General features: G+C 34.1%; 1 protein-coding gene across 2 annotated transcripts in view; it reads left to right on the forward strand.

Moving 5' to 3' along the window:
- KCNH8 (potassium voltage-gated channel subfamily H member 8) overlaps positions 1–22447 on the forward strand; it is a 340790-nt gene that overhangs the window by 165802 nt on the left and 152541 nt on the right. For both annotated transcript variants that reach the window (XM_032267464.1, XM_032267473.1), the window contains 2 exons: positions 13453–13580; positions 18197–18437. In XM_032267464.1, coding sequence (XP_032123355.1) covers positions 13453–13580; positions 18197–18437 — 369 coding nt within the window. The remainder of the gene's footprint in view (positions 1–13452; positions 13581–18196; positions 18438–22447) is intronic.

The raw sequence follows: 22447 nt of genomic DNA on the forward strand, positions 1-22447 counted from the left end.
GGCTTCATGAAGATGTCCTGGCCTGTGAGTTGCTCTAGAATTCCGAGAATAGGAGTGGTTGCACTGAATTGGGAACCCACAGGTAGTTCAGGCTTCCAACTGTAGGTTGTGCTAAGGAGTTCGGTCTTTATTCTTCATTAAGTGGTGTTTGAGTCCTGCCAAGGCAGACACTCAAAAGGGGGTTTAGGATTATTTATGGTTGTCTGAGGACAGCATTTCTCTATTTCATCATTTTATCTGGGGCAAGTCAGCAGTCAGCTTGCTAGCTCTGCAGTATAATAAAAAAATCCTAGGAGTTACAAGTTCAAGTCCCTGCCACTAGTGACCACTGTGATCTTAGGCCAGGCATTTTTGCCTCCCTAATTGCAGTTTCTCCAGCCACAATATAAAAGAATTGGAATATAAAATTTCTAAGCCTTCTTTTATTGTAAGGATCTCAAATTGTATAATCACACTATATGACACAAAAGCATGACCACACAGAACCATACTTACAGCTTGGGAACTAATGACCCTGTTTTCCAAATTTCCCATCTGAACTCACCAGAGCCAGCACTCAGTGTGTTTGGCACATGCAGTATTACCAGCCAGAAACACTCTTGCTGTAGCCTAAGTTCTTGAAATTGAAGTATACATTTTTTTTTCTGATGCTCCCTCAGATTCCACTGGGGAAAAAAACTCAATAACTATGTAAATGAAGAAGCCCTTTCTAAGAAGTATCATGCATAAGATTATAGGTGGTCATACAAAATTTCCATGGGTCCCTGGTTAACTTAAGGTCCTATTCAGGGAGAAGAAAGACAAAAATAGATGTTAGTATTCTTGGTGAATTAAGTGGGAATTTGCATTTCAATGCCAGTCCTTAAATGGTTTGATTTTCATAAACCCTATATATTGTAGAGTGTTTGATGTTACATAATGGTGAAATGAATAGAAATGGGAAATATTTGAACTTCAAATGTACTTGCAAATGTTCTCCCCCGACCCCTTTAAGCCACCTACGTATAAAAACCTAGGATCAATTATGTGAAGTTTAATTTCTGAAAGTTTTAATAAAGCTGGGTCATCATACTTTCTCCTCCAAAAAGTTGGTTCTCAAATAGGAATATATGTGGAAAAATGGTTTGTTTAGTTTTCTTTTTCATTTGTTCTGTGATATAAGTTAGAAAATAGCAAACTTTTTCTTTAAAAGATATGATAATAAATATTTTGGGCTTTGTGGACCATATAATATCTGTTGATACAACAGTACTTGGCCAGGCACAGAAGAGCCTAACACTGTAATCCCAGCATTTCCGGAGACCAAAGAGGGAGAATAGCTTGGGGCCAGGAGATTAAGAGCATGGACAACATAGAGAAACACTGATTCTACAAAAAATTTAAAAATTAGACTGGCATGGTGGTGAGCACCTATAGTCTCAGCCCCTCAGGAGGCTGAGGCAGTAGGATGGGTTGAGTCCAGACTGTTGATGCTACAGTGAGCCATGGTCATGCCATTGCAGTCTGGCCTGTGCTACAGAACAAGACCCTGTCTCTAAACAGCCAACCATCAAACAAAAAAAAGCCCCACAGTACTTAACTCACCCACTATAACAGGAAAGCAGTCATAGACAATCTATAAACAAATGCATGTGGCAATGTTCCATTAGAACTTTATTTGCTGAAACAGGTGACCCATTGGTGAGCAAAAACTGGCACATACTTGATCTAGGTAATTAATAAGTGGTATCTCCTTCAATCCTCTCCCAATCCTAGATCACTCCATATTAAAAATAGCATTGGACTGAATACCTGGCTCCCAATTATAACTTTTCTAATTACTGGACATTGACTACACATAATCCCATCGAAAGTCTCATTGATATGGAGCTCATTTCAGTTATCATATCCAGTTCTTAGACTGTATTAGCTAAGAGTTAATAAGATTGTTGTCGTAGTGCTTTATATCTGGTGTAATACTTTAATATCAGGTCACAGGAACTTTTGTAACATTAAGAAACGAAGATCAGGTTAGGATTCTGATAAATGGGTCATATTTCTGGTCTGGAGGGGAAAGAGGTTAAGAAAAAAGCTCCTCCATTCTTATTGCAAAAGTGATCATGTTCTAGAATCATAACAAACATGTCCCAGGATTGTGCAGACTTGAAACTGGGGAATGAAGTGTGACTACCAGAACTGGTAAAGAAAATGAAGGTTCTATTTCTGATCCAACAGGTAGGATCACAGGGTATCCAAGTCTATGCAGAGTCAAAAAGGCAAAGTATTAGAAGACCAAGAAACTGGGGGACACAACTAAGGTAATAAGAAAGGAAAGCTTGCCTGCACTCTGTGATAGCTCCACAAATTCTGGTCAGCTCTTGTCTTATCCAAGAGTTTATTTTAATTAATTGAGAGTGTATTTTGCCGGCTCTTGTTTCATAAAATTTAAAGGTACCTATGTACTTCCTGGTACCTAGCATATAGTAGATAGAGGTAGAACCATAAATATTGACCTTCAGACATCCTTTGTAGATCTATTTTGATGACTTTAAAAATGTAATAATAATCTATAGTAGTTGACTACTATGTTGGCCCATCTGGAATGTTTTGGTATTCCTCAAAATAGTTCTTTTGTGCACTTAAAATATGTCCCCTGACCTATATGAACTATCTTTATTAATTTAATTAGCGAAAGAAGGAATCAAAGTTAGACAGCCAAGGCATTTTATCTATTACTGAGATTATTATAGATTCATAATTTGAATGCAAGTGGTTGAGGCATTATAATTTTTCTTCTAAGGAAAATATCAGGTGAATATTTTTATAGTTGGCCGCATATAAGAATTGCTACAAAAAATTCTCTACAGGTGTTAGAGACTTAGATTGTTATTTGGTGACTTAACAAACATGACTGTAGAAACATGAATCAATTGAAAGTTAACTAAATTGAATTACGTCTGATTATTACCTCATTTATTAATGTGTGACCTAAAGATTTAAAAGAAATTAAGTCATGTATTAGTTTCAAGTCATTTCATTATTTTGGAAAAAAAAATAAGCAAACCCGGAAATATTTTTAGGAGTAGTTCATCTTTTGTGAATGCATGACTGATTTTATCATTTTTGGTTGAATTTTATGGACAGGTTTTTAAGTTCATATAAAATTGGGGTATTAAGTACGTTCTCTTAACTTTGGCACGATTGACATTTTCCGATGGATAATTATTTGTTGTGGGAGACTGTCTTGTGCATTGTAGGATTTTTAGCAACATTCATGGTCTCCACCCACTTAACACCAGTAGTACCCTTACACAAGTTTAATTAACCAAAACTGTCTCCAAACATTGTCCGATATCCCTTGGGGGTAAGAATCTCCCTGGTTGAGATGCACTGGTATACAGCAGCCAGGCCATAACTCTCTAACATATAGGGTTGAGGAATAGGAGCTAGAAGCAGGACTTTTTTTTAAGAGTTTAAGGAAAGAGTATATCTGAACCACATAAACAAACAAAAAGGTATTACATAAGAAAAAATAATGTAACAATTTATGTAAGTACCTGATATATGAGCATGTCCTTACATCTAAAACAAAAAATAAAAAGGTAACATTGGTACTATCTATCTATCTATCTATCTGTCTGTCTGTCTGTCTGTCTGTCTGTCTGTCTGTCTATCTATCTATCTATCTATCTATATATATATATATATATATATATATATATTTGACAAGTGTGTGTTAAAGAATTGTCTAATATAAAACATTTTAAATGTGGAGAATACTTTTTCCAAGAATCAGAAAATAATTGTTATGATAGGCACACCCATTCTTTTTAATAATACAAGTCTTTAAAAATTGAATCTTGGTGTTGAAGTGAATTTATTTGTGTTATTTAGTATTTTTGAGTGGTGCATTATTATGCAAGACTGTCTAAAGAAGCCTAATATTTAGAAATAAAGCAATCCTTTATAAAGGACTATCTCCAGCTTTTACATATCATGTTGTCAATATCATGCTAAAGTTGTAATAAGAAGATTGTATTATTGATTCTGCTTTTCTACCAGAGATTGCACACAGAGCAGCAATGGTGGAGTTACAACTCAGAATAGAAAGTGAATTGGACCTTATCTTGGGAACCCTATGAATTAGCTAAGTTACCTCCAAGTCTCTCAACATACTTTTGTCTGGATAAATCAGATTGCCTACGTTTCTTTAAGGTCAAGAAATATAATGTATTTATCTCTGTCTTTCCAGCTTCACTGCTGGCACGAGATAAATAGATACTTTGAAACTGGATGAGTAAGTGGAATCTATTTGTTGATCTAACAGACAAAGAGTCAGCATGTTTTCATCTTCTGTTCTATCTTCTTCCTCCTGTAGTCCTATATTTTCATTCCCGACTACTTCTTGGTGGCTTTATTCACAGATAATCTCTTCTATTCTTTCACACTCAAGATATGGCCAAGATTTTGTTGCTTTAACTTCTATAAGCATAAGACAGGCCCAGAACCAAAAAGTACTAAGGAGTTTTAATGTAAGACATTGGAGAATACTAGTGGAAAAATATTGTATCATTTCAGTACCCACCATCACTGTCACAAAATTGTTACTGCTACAAATTATCAAGGTTGACTTAAAAGTTTTAAATTAATTTCCACACTAGAATTCTTATAAACTCGCTTTTCACTTTAATTATTTTTAATATATTCTATAACTCCAAAACATGGACCAATTTTATATAGAACTTCATTACTTTTCAAAATCAGTTACCAATACTTTCAGATTATGAGTTAGCTGTTCTGAAGGAAAAAAAGAGCCTATAATTTAGGAGAAACTGCATGATAAAGACAAAGACAAAATGCTTTAGAACTGGACATGCTGTTTAAACCTACTGAACTTCAATGATATTATCTTTAAATTCACCAAAATGTTAAATTATTACTGGGAGATGGTATTATAAAAGAGATTCATAAATCAGTGCTTTACACTGATTTTCACTTCTAAATTTAGTAAAATGCACATGTATCATTTTTAATATTTAAGGAAGAAATGTTCATATACTATTTAATTATAGTTGATCTTATAAAAATTAAATGCAATAAAAATTTGGAAGGAAATGCATGAAATTCTTGATATTGAAGCCAATCAGGCATTCTTTCTTATTTTTCCGTATTTCCCAGTTTTTCATAATGAGTTTAAATTATCTTTATTCTATTTTTTCTGTGTTTTCCAAAATTTTTATAATGAGTTTAAATTAGCTCTTTATTCTCTCTTCCCCCTCTCTAATATATATATATATTTTAGGTTTTTTTTAATTACAAAAATTGCCACCCCACTAAATAAGACTGTTCCCTTGGTTACTGTTGAATGTTTTTCTTAAAGAAGATTCCTTCTATTGCTTGTTTGTTATAAAGAATTTTTTAAAAGCACAAATATTTACTGAGTTATATATAAAATTTGGTATTAACTGAGATGGTCATTTTTTTTCTTTTTAATTTATAAATCTGCTGAAATATATTGATTCCCTAAAAGGGAACCACCCTTAGCATACATCCTACATGAGACTGATGTAGTTTTCTTTTACAGTACTTCTAAATTCAGTTTACTAATGTTTTATTTAGGATTTTTAGATCTATACATGAAAATGGTATATATTTTTTCTTTTTTATTATACTCATCTAGTTTTGGTAACAAGTTTTCCAGAGTTTTAGACTGAATTCAGAAATTTTTGAGATTTTTTTATTCTATGAATTTGTTAAAGGAATTATTTGTTCCTTTAAATCTTGATAACCTTGGCTTTAAAACTCTCTGAAATAGGCCTCAGAGAGGGGTAGTAAGTAACATGAGATGGTCTCTCTCTGCTTCTTTCCACGTTATTGGTCTATTGAAAATTTTTATTATTTTTTGGAACTATTTTGGTAATTGACTCCTACCCTCAAAGTATTCATTAAATTTAAAAAACTATGCAAATATATTTTTCTACAAAGTAATTTTGTAATTTTTAAAGACTTCCAAATTCATGATCTTTTTTAAATTCATGATCTTTTAAAATTCTGAATATTATTTGTGTTGTTCTTTCTTTTCCTTGAATAAAATTGCCAGAAGTTTAATTCTCTGATCTTCTTTTCATTTAATTGGCCAAATTTAAAAAAAAAAATTTTGTTTTCTAGTTGTTTTTTTTTAGATAACCTTCTAGTTTACTCTTGTTTTCCTATTGTTATATTTATTTTGTGTCTTAAAGTTCTACAGATTTTATATTTGAAGTATCTAGTTTGTTTCATGTATTAGATATTTTTATATATTTTGTAATAAATGTATTTTAAGTATTTTTTTCTCGTTCATCTTTGATTATATCATTGAGTTTGGATATCAAACATGCCTATTAACATTATTTCTTTTTAAAAACAGCCTTTTATTTCCAAAAGTCTATAAGTTTACTTACTAATTTCTCTTAAAATAAAAAATTATACAGAAATTTTAAAAATCAAAATAGAATTTGAACCATTATATGGAGGACTGTTTTCATACACATGACTTCCATTTTTCAGAGTATTTTTGAAATTGTCTTTGCAGAACAAAGTGAACTATTATGAATGTTCCATAAGCATATGAAAAGAAGAGGGATTCTTTCTTTGGTAGATACCATAGACACTCATTCATTAATTATAGATAATTATTAACATTAACATTATTAATGTATTAATAACATGTAATGCAATGTATTAACATTCCCTATAATTTTATTTATTTTCTGCCACCACAACTACCAATTTCTGAGACAGGTTAAGTTACTTCACTGTGATTTTGGATTTTCATATTTCTTGTGTTTTTAATGTTTATCAATGCTATATAATTTAGAACATAAAAATTTATAATTTTATTATAATTTTTTAATAAGAACTTTTTCATCTTGAACTAGAAGTTTTTGCATTGATATTTAAATGGCAACAGGTACTCTATATTTTTTAAAGCATGTTATAAAAGTAGTTTACAATGTAAACGTGGGAATATGAGAGAAAATGGAGAGGAAATAAAACGTAAAATGACAACTGGAGAGAAAGTATTTTTCAGCATATGTCCATTTTAGGGCAAGAAAGAGAAAGAGAGTGAAATAAGAGAAGACCCTGTCTAGCAGAGAAAATAATTCCCGTCTAGGAGAGATCCATTTTGACCCAACACAATTACACAGATAAGTAAAAAAAAATCTGACTGGCTCACAGCTCAGTGATCTATAATTTATTATGGTGTGTTTGAAAGTACATGTGATTTCAAGCAAGATCATTGAGAATTCAAATATCAGCCCTCCCAGTAACTGTGTGAATTTGGACAAGTACACAATTTTGATGATCTATAGGGTTTTTTTATGCTTTCTTTTCCTTCAGTTCATAGAAAAACTAATGCTTAACAAAGTGAGGATTAAAAAGGAATGAAGACAAAATTCCTGGCCATAGAACATGACGGAAGTTAAGGGAATATTGCTAATACATGATGTTTTGTTGAGAAATCCTAACTCACTGGAGTCTAATCATAACTTTATTTTCCTGGAAATTTTCATCTCTCAGTGTTGCTTAATAACTAAAATGACTTATTTAATTATCCTGCTTACTGACCACTATCTCCTTTCCTTATATTTTACTTATTTACCTTTGTTGACCTGATGGCAATTGAAATCTTCACCTTTTCATCACTGAAAGAAAAAAGGAGGGCCTAGATTTTCTCCTTTCACTCTGAAATCTCTTACTAGATAATTTCATAATCAATTAAATGACAAAGCCAGGCAACTTGACTCTCTATACATATTTCAAATGTGCCAGCTTTGCTCCACATCTACTGATAGCTACCACTCAAGTCTAAAGCTATCATGTTTTTACTGATCTTCTAAAACAGGCTCCTGAGTAATCTGTCAACTCCTGTTGATGCTTTCTATTTGAAAACTCAAAAGTTCTCATGTCATCTGAAGGTTTAATATCTTGCTGTTGCTTCATGTGCTCCAGCACTCTAACTTGCTAATCTCTGCTTTGTTACAGGAAACAAGAAAAGAGTGCAAGAGATAGAAATATACACAGAGAGAGAGAGAGAGACAGAAAGAGTTGGGGGGAGAGATATTGAGAGAGGAGAGAGGGAGAGAGAGAAGAATAAAGAGAGTTATCTTCTTATTCAAGTCACTACAAATACATATTTTAGGCTTCTTTTTTTTTTTATAGAGTAGCCTAGGTTGTTTTCTAACTACTACTTTTTATCATTGTACTTATTATAGTCAAGAGCAAAAATTCTAATGTGGCTTCAAAGGCCCTGGATGAGCTGTCTAACTTCTGCCTACCTTCTAGTTTCCCTTTTACCTCTCTTTCTTCGTTTCTCTTTATACTAACTCTTCTGCACTTTGTTCAGTTCTTCAAAGATGCTGAATTCCTTTCTGTCTGAGACCCTCACACCTTGTCTTTGCTCCTCTGACCCTATCTTATTAACAACTATCATTTCTTCAGATTTTATCCCTGGGTCATCCATTGCAAGCATATTTCTGTGATGAATATTACAGTAAAGTGAAATGATTTTCAACCCCAATCTTGCATGAAGGTTCAATGGTGACGAAACATTTTCACAGAAAACTTTTTTTCTTCCATTTAGAGTCAAGACTAACAGATTATATTTGTTCCCTACCACCACCACCACACTCTATATAATTTTATCAGATTTCACTGTTAAATGGTTTGATATCACTTTATTCTTGTCCTTTTTGTGGTGAAATAATTTTACATTAAAAATACATATGAAGTATAAAATATTATTACAAATCATCATATACCCCAAATCCACTTTAAGAAATGGAACTGTACTAATTCCATTTAGTAAGGCACATGGTGGTCAACTGGAGATTCTATTTTCTAGCCTCTTGTGCAGCTAGTTGTAGTCATGTGATTATATATAGTTTTACAGCGGTTGTACATTTCTCTAAACAATATATTATTTAGTTTTACATGTGTGAATAGTTAAAATGTTGCCATGTTTTCTGTGATCTTTCATTTTTTGCTTTCATACTCAATATTATGTTTTTGAGATATTTCTGTGTTAATAGGCAGACACTATTTCATTCATTTCCCATTTATTTTCTCTATAAGTTCAGTTTAATGAAATTATAATATTCTATGTCATTACTATGCCTGTATGCATTGTTTTATTTCTGGACATTTGGCTTATTTCTAGTTATACATACACACACACGTATGTTATGTATATATGTATATACTGATGTGTTTGTGGTTTATGTAGATATGCAGATTACAAATATTGCTATGATTAATATTACAGTGAAGTAGAATGATTTTCAACCCCAATCTTGCATGAGGGTTCAATTGTGACTAAAAATGTTCACAGAAAACTCTTTTTTCCTTCCATTTAGAGTCAAGACTAACATAGATTATTCTTCGATACTTCCCATTGAGGGGCCCTTTTCTAAGATGATAAAATTGCTATCGTTTGATTTGGAAAATCTCAGTTATTACTTAGATTTCTCCACGGAGAAAGGAATTGGCTTATTCACTGTTGTAAATATCTAATCTGGTGCATTTTGTAGTTAGCATTGTAATTCCACTTGACATTTTGAAGCCAATTGATACTGCATAAGCAGCCTGTTGGCAATTCCTACCAAATTCTGTAGACGTTATCTGAAAATTCTGGCTGTTTAAAATTACTCCCTGCTGGAGTAATAATTACATTTTCAAATGTTGTACAAAGATTCTATGTAAATCAAAAAATTTAACACATTAAGATATGATCTTAACTTTCAGCAGTAACAATGAAATGTGCATTGTTTAGCCACAAGTTTTTAAAAAGTGCCCTTTTTGATATTATTCTGTGCATTTTAAAATCTATTTTTAGTGATTCAAGTCTATAGTAATGTAGCAAATTTTATTTTAAACATTCTTTCAAGTATGTAGCAAAAGGTGAACGCTTTTTAAAAATGTAACATTCAATTAGACTTTTGCAGTGAATTAAACACTCCATTTGCTGGTTATTAAAGCATCCCAGAGTGGTGTGGGAATTTTGGAGGTGAGGGTAATTAAAGTCCTTGAAAGATTTGGAGTCAAGTCTCAGATGGGCAGGAATTGTGACACCTGTTACTTTATGCGATACTCGATAAAAAGTAGCAGTCCTGAACATTGATTGAAGTCACTAAGGGACTTGGTTCTGTGTGTAGTAACAAGAGGAACTCGAGACCAATCTGATTTCACATACTGTCTCTATTCCTGTTACTAGATGTGTGACCATCTAATGTGTTATTAGACCTTCAGTTTTCTCACCTGTAAATGGAGAATAATAATACTTATTTCATAGGATATTTATGAGGATCAGTTTTAATAATAAATTTGGAAGATCTAGAATGAGCCTAGTAGCTATCAACAACAGTCATATGGCTTCCATGACACAGCAACTAAACCAAATTATTTTTATGAAGAAGAGATATCAAAGCACTTTTATGACAGTAGAGAGATTTTATGATGAAGCTTAAATAGATTTTAATATTTTTATATTTTGCAGTAACTGTAATATAGATACAATTTATTTAGGATGAAATTGTATGTTGACCATTTGACCAAATAATGACTGTTTCTTAATGTAATATAACCAGTTTATTTTTCTTGGACCGTAGCCCTTTAGAAAGAAAATAATACAGCTAGATCCTTACTTTGTTTTAACTAAAATATAGTCCAATTGGATTAAAGATTTAAATGTTAAAATTTTTAAAGTAAGGGCAAAAGATATCGGGGAAACTTGTATATATTTTTGTGTGACAACCGTTTGACTATGCAGGGCATAATGTCTAGACACCAGAAATAGATAGAAGGGTAAGTCGGACTGAAACCAGTGGCAAATCTGTATGAGTCTGCAGCAAACTTGATCCTGGCCTTCTTGAAGGGAAGAATTCAGCAAAACGGAAGAAGTAGATTTAAGGCAGAGGGAGAGACCAAGGCAAGTTTTAGGAGAGAGAGTTTATTCAAATGTTTTAGACAAATACCCCCATTAAAAAGTGGGTGAAGAATGTGAACAGGTACTTCTCAAAAGGAGACATTTATGCAGCCAACAAACATATGAAAAACACCTCATCATCACTGATTATTAGAGAAATGCAAATCAAAACCATAGTGAAATACCATCTCACACCAGTTAGAATGGCGATCATTGAAAAATCAGGATACAACAAATGCTGGAGAGGACATGGAGAAATAGGAACATTTTACACTGTTGGTGTGAGTGTAAATTAGTTCAACCATTGTGGAAGACAGTGTGGCGATTCCTCAAGGACCTAGAAATAGAAATTCTATTTGATCCAGCAATCCCGTTACTGGGTATATACTCAAAGGATTATAAATCATCCTATTATAAAGACACATGCACACATATGTTTACTGTGGCATTGTTCACAATAGAAAAGACTAGGAACCAACCCAAATGCTCATCGATGACAGACTGGATAAAGAAAATGTGGCACATATACACCATGGAATACTATGCAGCCATTAAAAAGAATGAGTTTGTGTCCATTGCAGGGACATGGATGAAGCTGGAAACCATCATTCTTAGCAAACTAACACAAGAACAGAAAACCAAATACCACATGTTGTCACTCATAAGTGGGAGCTGAGGAATGAAAACACATGGATGCAGGGAGGGAAACATCACATACTAGGGCCTGTCAGGGGGTGGGGAGGTTGGGGAGGGATAGCATTAGGAGAAATACCTAATATAGATGATGGAGTAATGGATGCAGCAAACTACCATGGCATGTGTACAGCTGTGTAACAAACCTGCATGTTCTGCACAGGTACCCCAGAACGTAAAATATAATAAAATTAAATTAAAAATGTTTTAGAGCAGTAGTGAAAGGCAGCAATGTACACTTGTAAGTGGGCCAAGTGGGTGACTTGAGAGATCCAAGTTCCCTGTTCAGCCCTTGACTTGGGGTTTTACACATGGGCATGGTTCTAGGGTTTCCACTTCTCTTCCCTTGATTCTTCCCTTGAGGTGGGCTGTCCACATGCATGGTGGCCTGCCAACACTAAAGAGGGGCTGCATTCACAGAATGTTTACTGAAGCTGTGCACATGTTCACTTGAGGTGCTTTTCCTTACCAGTAGAGCGTTCCCAGAGGAAGTTTATATACCATGTAAACTCCACCATTTTGCATCTTAGTGCGTATGCTTGAGCCCACTCGTTCAACTCCTAAGAGTACCAGCTTCAGATGTTTTCTATCTATTGAGAGAATGTCTTTCACTGGCACTGGCTGCAGCCAGTTATCATTTCAGAGAGAAAGCTTAGCAACCACCTGACCATCACCTAATGCTCGCTTGACATTTCCAGGAAGGTGGTCCTCTCCTGCACTCTTCATGTCTAATTACTTACTCTAACATGACAACAGAAACATTAAAGTTTTTAAACTGCATAAACAAATTCCAAAGTCAAGCAACAAATTTGGGACATTTTTCATGGCACCCATAATGAAAAAATGACGATTACTCTAGTATACAAAGAGTTATTCTAAATAAATTTAAAAACACTACTTTGATTTTAAAATTGACAAAATGAATAGACCAGAAAAATCAATACAAATAATAAATGTTTAAAGCACGTTCATGATTTTTATAATATGAATTAATATGTCATTTTTCAACCATCCAAATATTGGACAATACTCATTTGATAGTTTATAGTTTTGGTTTGTGTGGTGAAGCAGGCACATCTGTTCATTTGCTGGTACTGTAAATTGCTGGAATGAAATTTGGAATCTGTATACCAAAATTTAAAATGTACATACCTCTACCAGTAATTTATTTACTGAATAAACTCAAAGCTATGTGTATGCATTTAAGAATTTTCTTTGAAGGATTGGCCACACAGATTTTGACAAAAATCTTAGATAACCATAAATCTTTATGATAGAGAAATAGTAAAATTAATAAGATTAGTTATAGCCTTAACATAGTATCTCCTATTTTTTAAATGACTAATAGCATACTATGTTAAGGTTATTAATGTGAAAAAGTAATAAGTAAACAGTTTTCACTGTAAACTTACATTTATGGAGAGAAAAATTATAAATGTGGAGATAGGGTACATATTAGAAATTTTTCTGGAAATAATATTTTTAAATGTTGAGAGTAGAATTAGGAATTTGAGTGTGGAATAGCAGGAAGGAAGGAATAATATCCATTAATACTTTTCTGAACTATCTGAAAATTCTCCTATGTTTATGTTTGTTTTACTTTAATTTTTAAAAATTAATGTACTCAGTATGATAAAAATTATGTAAATTGTAAAGGACTAAGACTAAAATTAAATGAAATGTCATTAGGATCCAGCAGATTATTTTAGGTATTGAAAAACATGTACAATATGCTCTTGAAAGATAACTGTCAAAATGACATTCTTGAGGTGAAATGATGCATGCATTTGTGTCTAATGAGTTTTATTTTCCCCCAGACAAAGTCAAAGGAAGATCAAGAGCAGGGACTCACTTTGACTCAGCCCGGAGACGGAGTCGAGCAGTGCTTTATCACATCTCTGGGCACCTGCAAAGAAGAGAAAAGAACAAATTGAAAATAAATAACGTAGGTGGTATGTGTGTACAGGACGAATGCTAGTGTTTCCCCTGGTGGCAATGTTTGACTCACTAAAGAAAGGCCTCAATTACTCATTTATTGGCTTGCCTAGATTTTTTTCCACTTTAGTTTGTGCTTTCTATAAAGAACAAACTGGAAAGGTCAGCAGTCATGAGGCATTTCTATAATAAAAGTGCTTAATCATAGTGTTATCACAGCCTAGAAATTAGAATATTATTGCAGTGAAGTACAATATGGTACTAGGGACACTGAAAATAGGGACACACTGGTTACATTTTATGAAACCAAATGATGCAGCAAGTCGTATTACACATTCATAGTTTGCTGGTTAAAATATCTCAAATTTGATTTTAGTTCCATCTGTTTTGCACGTTATCTAATTCTACAAATGCTTTTATCCAGGGGAACATGACCAAATCCAAGTCATTACTCCATTAAAAAATTTACATTTTATACAAAATACAGTTGAAAATTTCACAGTGAAACACTGGATTTACAATTACATGCCATACATTAAACAATTTTGGAAAAAGTCACATGTTTAGTAAGTTACAGTAGAGTTCCTTTCTGAAATATGGTGTTTATCTGTCAAAGTCACAACAAATAACTATGCCTGTATAAGGTGATTCTTCCCGATTTTACATGACATATATCCTCCAGGATTTCACATTGAATTTCGTAATTGGTTGTTAGCACTAAGAGACTTCACTGAGAAACCTATGTTTAAATAGAACAATGTTTATTTAATTGTAGATATTGAAAATTTTAAAATGATGTTAATGTCATTAATTTGCCTTATGGAATCATTAGAACATATATGTGGGGTTGTGTGACAATAGGTCACAGATTAAATACTCAACATCTAACTTGCCTAAGAAAAAAATGTCACATGAAACAATCAGAGCTATTTTGGAATTGATGTAAGATCCAGAAGTTCTGGGAGTTAGGACAAAGAGAGGATCCTTTGGCATTTTATTTTATACCTAGCAAGCTCAGGGACTACCTAATCTGACATACACATACTTTGATAAAACAAGACCATGCATCAGACATACAAAGTATTTATTTCTCTGATTGTAGTGAAGAAAGAAAGATGTATGGACCCAGGGTAAGGGGTGAAGTCTGACATGAAGGTGATGCAAAGCTGGCTCTACTTCAATGCAAGTTTCTGGAAGCCAGTTCAATATATTTTGAATCATTTGTCCTTCAAGGACCATCAACCATGCCCATGCTGGTCTGCCATGTACCACTGTGGAGGGTCACAGTTTCCTTTTTTTTTTTTTTTTTTTTTTTTAATTCAATATAAAGGTTCTCTAGGGATACCTGTGCCTAAGAGTCATATTGATTTCCCAGGAATCCAGGGAGAGGCTTGAAACAGTACACACCACTTGATCTATGGATCTTTCCACTGGTGCCTAGTTACATCTCCCTTCGGTTACTAAGTCAGCCTTGGTGACAGTAAGCAAGTTATAGGAAGAAACAAAGGTAACCACATCTGGGCTTGATTCCATGCGAGCCAACCAGCAAAGCACCTAAACAAATATCCCCAGATTCTGTAAGGCTGAAAGCTGACACTATCTAACTTTTAGTGGAGAATTTAAGCATAGCAAGTATTAGTGAGCTTAGAAATGCATTTGCTGAGCATGATATTTTTCCCCTTAGATTCAACAAAGTACAAAGCAGTACTTAAAAATTTAATTTAAAAAAACCATAACTCCTGCTACTTAGCTAATTTGCTTAATTGCCATTCATTTAATAAATACAAATAACAGGATGGAGCATTAAAATAATACATAGTAATTTAAGATGACTAATCAGCACAGTGACTCTAATCTGCAGGTAATACCTTACTCCTGAAGCAAAGTATGGAATCAGGACTTGCCCTGTTCACCTGTTCACTATCTCCTTTCAAGGATAACAGAATAGAATGGCTATGTGGCAGATAAAAGGGAGAAGGAAGAAGAGGAAATGAACTGTATAGTTTATTGAATAAACAACAAATTTTCGAGAAATTCTGGCTCTAATAACATTTGCACACACACAAAAAAATTCTTAACATTATTATAGTCCTTTACTATTTACAAATTCCTTTTACTTACATCATATTATTTGATTCTTATATCAAGCCAGTACTAGGTCTGATTTTTATTAGTTCAATTTTAATGAAGGAAAAAGACCCAACTTATTCAAAATCTCAAAAGTTGAAGCAGCAGTTGTGGTACCCAGCCTTTAATTTTCTAATTTAGAACCACTATGCTTCTGACTCTTACCTTGCTGCATCTCAGATACAATTCTATGGAACAGGAATATATGCTTCAGCCATAGGCAAATGAACTCATCAGGTCATTAGCAGGTTTGGGAAATCAGAATACAACATATTTTAGTCTGTCTCCAACTTTGCCTGATATGCCTTGAAAAACGTGTTTTCAAATTCTGCCTTCCTTGATTTGTTATTCTGTCAATCAAATGAGAATGCGATGATGCAGATGTTTCCAACACAAAGAAATTATTGGGTGCTTGAAAGGAGAGTGCTACAAATGCATATTTCTGGCAGGGCAGAGTGGTGAGTGGAAGAAGAGGAGCATCTATTTTTTTCACTAAGGTGACTGTGTAAACATGTTTTCAGGATTTGAGCTAACAACATTTCAAAATTTAAGTCTAAATCTCAGATGTATTCAATTCTCAGTATCTTTTAAAAATATTTTTTAAATATGTTTTAAGTAGCCTGCCAAATGAAACTATGTAATTTGTTTTCTGATTTGTACCAAAAACTAATGTATTGCCGAACTTTTGCAACAGAACAACTAATGCCTCATATAATCAGCATAATCAAAAAAACCCCAAAACTTTACTTTTTGAGTTTTCCCAAATCATTACCCCTAGACATGGATACTCCCTAAAACAATGTAAAATTTTAATTTCTATAATATGATAGGAAAAACTTATTTGAATAGAAAATGAGGTATTTCCCATGGTTTGTGATAATTATTGTAGTAAATATTCAGAGAAAATTTGGATTAGAACCAATCATGTTATTGCAACTAGAAGTGTTTATCAATGTTAAGAAAATTAATGGTTATAGACTTTAATTTCCTCTTCCAATGTAATAGCCTAAATTTTTATGAGAAGCCCGATGGGGCCACTTCATTCCTCTTCTCAGTTTTATGCTGAAGTCTACCTTTGGGACTAGTTTCTTGAAACCAAAGAATGAGGCAAAGTAGACAGGACAAATATCAGGGAATTGTATGAAACCTAGAGTCAGTGACAGATGGGCATCTAAGGACCATCTGGAAGTAGTTTAACAGTGCCCCACCACGAAGTACTGACATTATGAGATGCCCTATGTGGGTTGAGTGCGAATATTAACAGGAAGTAGATACATGGGTTGAGAATACCTACCAAAGAGAAATGCCATAAAGAGGTGCATTAATATTAAGGTAGCAGAACTACTCAATCACTGACAGCCACCACTTAGAGCTAAGTGTTCCTGATCTTTCCGAACCTTTCTTGAATCCTCAGGTACTTCAGGATCCCTGAACACATCACATTAATTTGCCCTTCCGTCAGTGACTGAGACAAGAACACAACAATATGACCTGCAAATAATATGCATTCTGGAATTTTTAACTGCTCTGTTAATTCAACGAAACTTTCAAATATAAGTTTCCATTACCTATCTTGCATTTCTCATTAATTGAGGTCAAAGCAAGGTCTGCAAGTATCTGGTCACAGGCTTGTCAAATTTCCACACATGCTATTGTTGGGCCTCCCTTTGTCTCCTAGCAATAAGGGAATTGTTCATCAATTTGAACAGCATTCAGAGTGAAGTGCTTTTACAGTTATCAAAAACTTCAGCTATTCTGCATTTAATCAGCTGCACAGTGAACATTGGCTTTCTCCTCCCATGACTTGAAATAATAACTCTTGAGTAACTGTTTATTATTTTACCATCTGAACAAGGTCTGGCCCATGTCAGAATGCATCTGTGTCAATCAAGGTAATGAGGTTTGGGTTCCAAACTTGAAGCTTCACCAACAGCCACAATGCAAAAAAAAAATGCATGTAGTTAGCACAACTTGGTTATATTTGGAAAGAAATGTAAACTGTTTACAATATAATGTTGGTCATATATCTATTCTTTTTGGAAAGAAAAGTGCAGTTGCTGTCATCAGTAAAATATCAAGTCAAATATGTTCTTTAGATAATGACTGTCATCAGAAATTTATAAGTACACAGAATGTCCTCATGACAGTAGGAATGTCAATATAGCTTTGTGTTTATAATGTGTGTAGGATTACATGTAACTGTGAATGTTTTTTAATGACATTTTAGGTAATGGTCTTTTTTGTTTTTTACTGAACAAAATCTGGGTTACTCACTTAGCTTCTTGACTAAACTCTGCATATTCCTGTTCCTTATAACAAAGATCTCTGTTCAGTTTTAGATGCTTAGATGTTTTGCATCACCAACTTTTAAAAGTAACTTGTAAGATACTGTATTGTGTAGTGAATGATCCTCCTCACAAAAGTGTGTGTTTCAAGCTATGTAATCCTTGTTTCTAATAATGTGTTTCTCCTTTCTCTCCTTTTTGTCTTCATCCACAGAATGTTTTTGTAGATAAACCAGCATTTCCGGAGTATAAAGTTTCTGATGCAAAAAAGTCCAAATTCATACTTTTGCATTTTAGCACTTTTAAAGCTGGCTGGGACTGGCTTATTTTGTTGGCAACGTTTTATGTTGCCGTGACTGTACCTTACAACGTTTGCTTTATTGGCAATGACGACCTGTCCACAACTCGGAGCACAACAGTCAGTGACATTGCAGTGGAGATTCTTTTTATTATAGGTAAGAAATGACAGTTGCTTTCCTAGGATATTTGCATTTGGGAAGTGAAGTGTGTTCCAGATTTTTCTGACATGAATTTGAACTAAGATCCATTTGCATGGGCATGATTCAGCCTCTGATGCAAATTCTGGAGAAGCACATACTGTATTTGGATGTCTGAAAATTGCCTCTCCCCGTCCCTTTATTCAAACAGATCTAAACTGATCTCCTGTGTTTCTATAATTATTTCATCCAAAATGGGCAAAAAAGATTTAAAAACTGTTTTGTTTGTACTCTCACATCCTTCATGATCTTAAACTATGTAGGGTCAGAGATGGGGTTTGACAAAAACCCACCAGTAGTGTTATGATAGCGGTCCAGTCCTTGACGTGGTTCTTTCTCCATGCCCTTCCTTGCCCTTTCATCATGCTGATAGTTTCAGTAAGCGACCTGGTTGCAGAAACAAAGGGTTACATAAGCCTTGCAGTAAATTTGAAGAAGCAGTAAGTATCTGATTTTAATTAAAAGGCCCCAAAGGATGTTTGTTAAGAGAATTTATCACTGGAATATTGGGTACCTCAGTTGAAGCTGCATCTGTGCCAATCTTGTAAACCTTTTCGTATTTTCCTGTCCCTTAAATCTTCATCTTGTTTAAACCAAAGTCTAGCTCTGGCTTGCTCATCCTAGGACAGATTCTGGGTCTTTAAGTCACAAATTGACTCCCTGTTGAGTTATGGACTTTCATTAGCAGTTGATGCCTGTTTCTTTCCTTGGTCATGGTAATAGAGGGCAATATCGTTACTCTAAAGATGAGAGAATGCTTGGAAACATTTTCAAGCAGGTAGGTGAACAAAGGAGTGAGAAGTGGATCTCAAAATTTCAAAGAAAAATAAATAAATGAGACACATCAAAACCTTGTTTCAATGGTGGTAGTTTGTTTGCTTGCTTGTTTGTTTCCCCCAGTGAAGCTGTTAAATCTTCGAGACTAGATGGGTTTTCTAATTGAATGTCAGCACGTTTGCTTTGGATGAGTTTGTGTGCTCTTGGATGGCTTGGCATCATTATTAACATTGTATCTGCTGGGCACACCCTTCAGAGCCTTGATAGGCCCCCTGCTCTCACCTCGGAAGTGGTAGCTGTAGTATGTTTAGGCCACTAGATAGCGATGTTATCCAGTTAGGCAGATGGCAAATTTATTTTTAATTTTTTAATTTTAAAATAAAGCTAAGCTTTATTATAAAGATGTAACCATAAAGTTATCTATTAAATGGAAAATAACATTCCAGTTTGAACGAGAATTTAAAATGAAAATGGTAGACAGATTGGGTGTGATTATGGTTTTGTATCCTTTTGCTTTGCCAACCTTTGACGTCTTCTCCCACCTATCCATGATGTACACATAAATTAGCATCCTAAATATACTCTCCAGCCAGGTGCTGTGGCTCACACCTGTAATCCCAACACTCTGGGAGGCCAAAGTAGGTGGATCACCTGAGGTCAGGAGTTTAAGACCAGCCTGGCCAACATGGCGAAACCCTGTCTCTACTAAAAATGCAAAAATTAGCTGGACGTGGTGGTGCATACCTGTAGTCCCAGCTACTCAAGGGGCTGAGGCAGGAGAATTGCTCCAACCCAGGAGGCAGAGGTTGCAGTGAGCCAAGATCGCGCCACTGCACTCCAGCCTGGGCGACAGAGTGAGACTCCATCTCAAAAAACCAAAACAAAACCACTCTCCATGACCTGGTCAAAGTTCTGAAGAACTTGGGCAGTCGCTCAACATGTCTAAGCCTTTGTTTTCTGTAGTAACTATTTCATAGGGTTTTGTGAAATAATAGACATAAGTATCTGCTTAACAAATATTCATCATCTTATTATTGTTATTTGCAACTTCGTCATTAGGTCAGATTATATCTTGAACTTTCCTTTCCATTCTTCCTGATTCTTAGATATTTGAAATTCTTTGGCCTTAGAAGCCACTTCTGTTACCATCTATTCATTAGCAGATGATGACTTATTTACTCCCATAAAAACTCATACCTTTGATGGAGTTATTTTATAAGTTTTTGTTTGTTTTAAGGCTGCTTTTCTCTACTAAACCAATGGAGACTCATTTGCTCCCCTGATAGCTCCCCTAAATTCTTCTGTGTATTTTATTACTGTCATTTCTACTGTGTTTCAGGCAGCAAGATGGTTCTCCCAGTAGGCAATACCCATCCCTTATTAACTACATGACCAAGGAATGAAAACTCATTCCAATTTTTTGCAGTTTAGTTTCTACAGAGATTTATTTAGGATTTGAAATTTTGGTCTGCAAGCAGTTCTAGTGTGACTCCTGCCTGAAATCCCCTGTTGACTGACTTATTTTTATAAGCAGTAAAAACTTTCCTGTTCTTTCCTACTGTTATCTGCCTGCTCTTTCTTTTAAATGAGTTTAAGCATATCTACAATTTATTATAGCATATTGAGAAAAATAGCTTAAAGTAATATTTCTCTGCTTCCCCAAACCTTTATTCTATAAAATATTTCAAAAAGGTGGCCTAAAAAAGATCATTGAGAAATAAGTTAAAATACTGGGAACAACATAGTGCATTGCCTCTAATATTGTGCCTTTACAATGTGAAGGTAGTGCTCATACCATTCAATATTTATTAAATTAATATGTGTGGTAAAATGTTCATGTATATTTAACCTACTGTTTATTTTCTATTTCCAGAATAGTATTATTAATTTGGCATCTTATAATCAGTTAGGGCAGAATTGTTCAAGGGAAGTGCAAAAAATGCCTGGGAAGGAAAGGCATTCATATAACTACAAGATGATGTTTTAAAAATATTTTGTTATTTTTAAAAACTGCTGTGTATTCACAGCTTCAACAGTTACCTCTCCCATTTCCTTACCAACTCATTACCAACTCCGTACAAAACTGTAAAGCGATATGATTATTTTAAAATGAGAAATAATTCAAATGTTCCATGAAGAAAGGACCCACAGTCAAATTTGGGAGATGATGTATCTCTTTTGAAGAGTCACAACATACTTTGGCATTGTAGGTCTTCTAAGAAATTTAATGATAAAGATATTTATTTAAATATGCTTAATCCAGCATTTCTTAAATTTATTTTTACCTCAAAAAATCTTCCCCAGACCACTTAGTAAGGCTTTTTTGGGAAGATAGACTCAAAAACATTCTTCCCAGATAGATTCATCATGAAGAAAGTATCTGAGTGTAATTATGTTAGTCAAAACTTAAATGTAAATGGTGAATCTCTACTAGGTACTCTTACCCTTAAATTAAATTATTTTGTAAGCCACATTAATTATTTGGGATCAACAGGATGCAAGGTTGTCTATGAGTTACAAAATTTGGCTATATAGTTACCTTTAGTTTAAAAGCCATCCTGTATAATTAAGCTGCTGATTAAAAGCCTTATCAAAACTTAAAATGAGAAGTGACTGAATAGCAATTTATTGAATCCAATCTTTCTTACTCCACAGTTGAGGAACTGTACATTAGTGGTTTGCCCAAGGTCCTATAACTGACGGCAGACTCAGATTTCTGGTTGCTGTATCAGGTTTACAGCCAATATGATTCTATTTTCTGAAAAAATTCCACTCAACTTGCTTTTCTTTATTTATGGCAATGAGACAGAAAATGAGAAAAAGAAAGGCCACCTTTTTTTTTCTTCCATGAATATGGAAATTAATAGCTTGAATTTGTAATCTTGGTGGTGAAAACTGCTGTGTATTCATAGATTCAACAGTTACTCTCCCATTTCCTTACTGAGAAAGAAAGAAAGAAAATAATTTTGTGTAGGTAGCAATATGTCCAGACTCAGGGAATAAATTCTGAATGTTCTAAGCCAGTGCTAATTTCATCCTCTTTATCCCACTTTCTGGTGTGAAGATCAGTATCTGACAAAGTCTATCCAATAGGATATAAAGAGATAATTGGTGGGGAGAGGGGAGCTTCTTGGAAATAATTCTTTCCCTGACAGAAAGACATGCAAGGGAAAAATATTTGCATCCCCATT

Source organism: Sapajus apella, unplaced genomic scaffold (genome assembly GCF_009761245.1).
Source record: "Sapajus apella isolate SASKATOON/1434 unplaced genomic scaffold, GSC_monkey_1.0 scaffold4, whole genome shotgun sequence".
Lineage (NCBI taxonomy): Eukaryota > Metazoa > Chordata > Mammalia > Primates > Cebidae > Sapajus > Sapajus apella.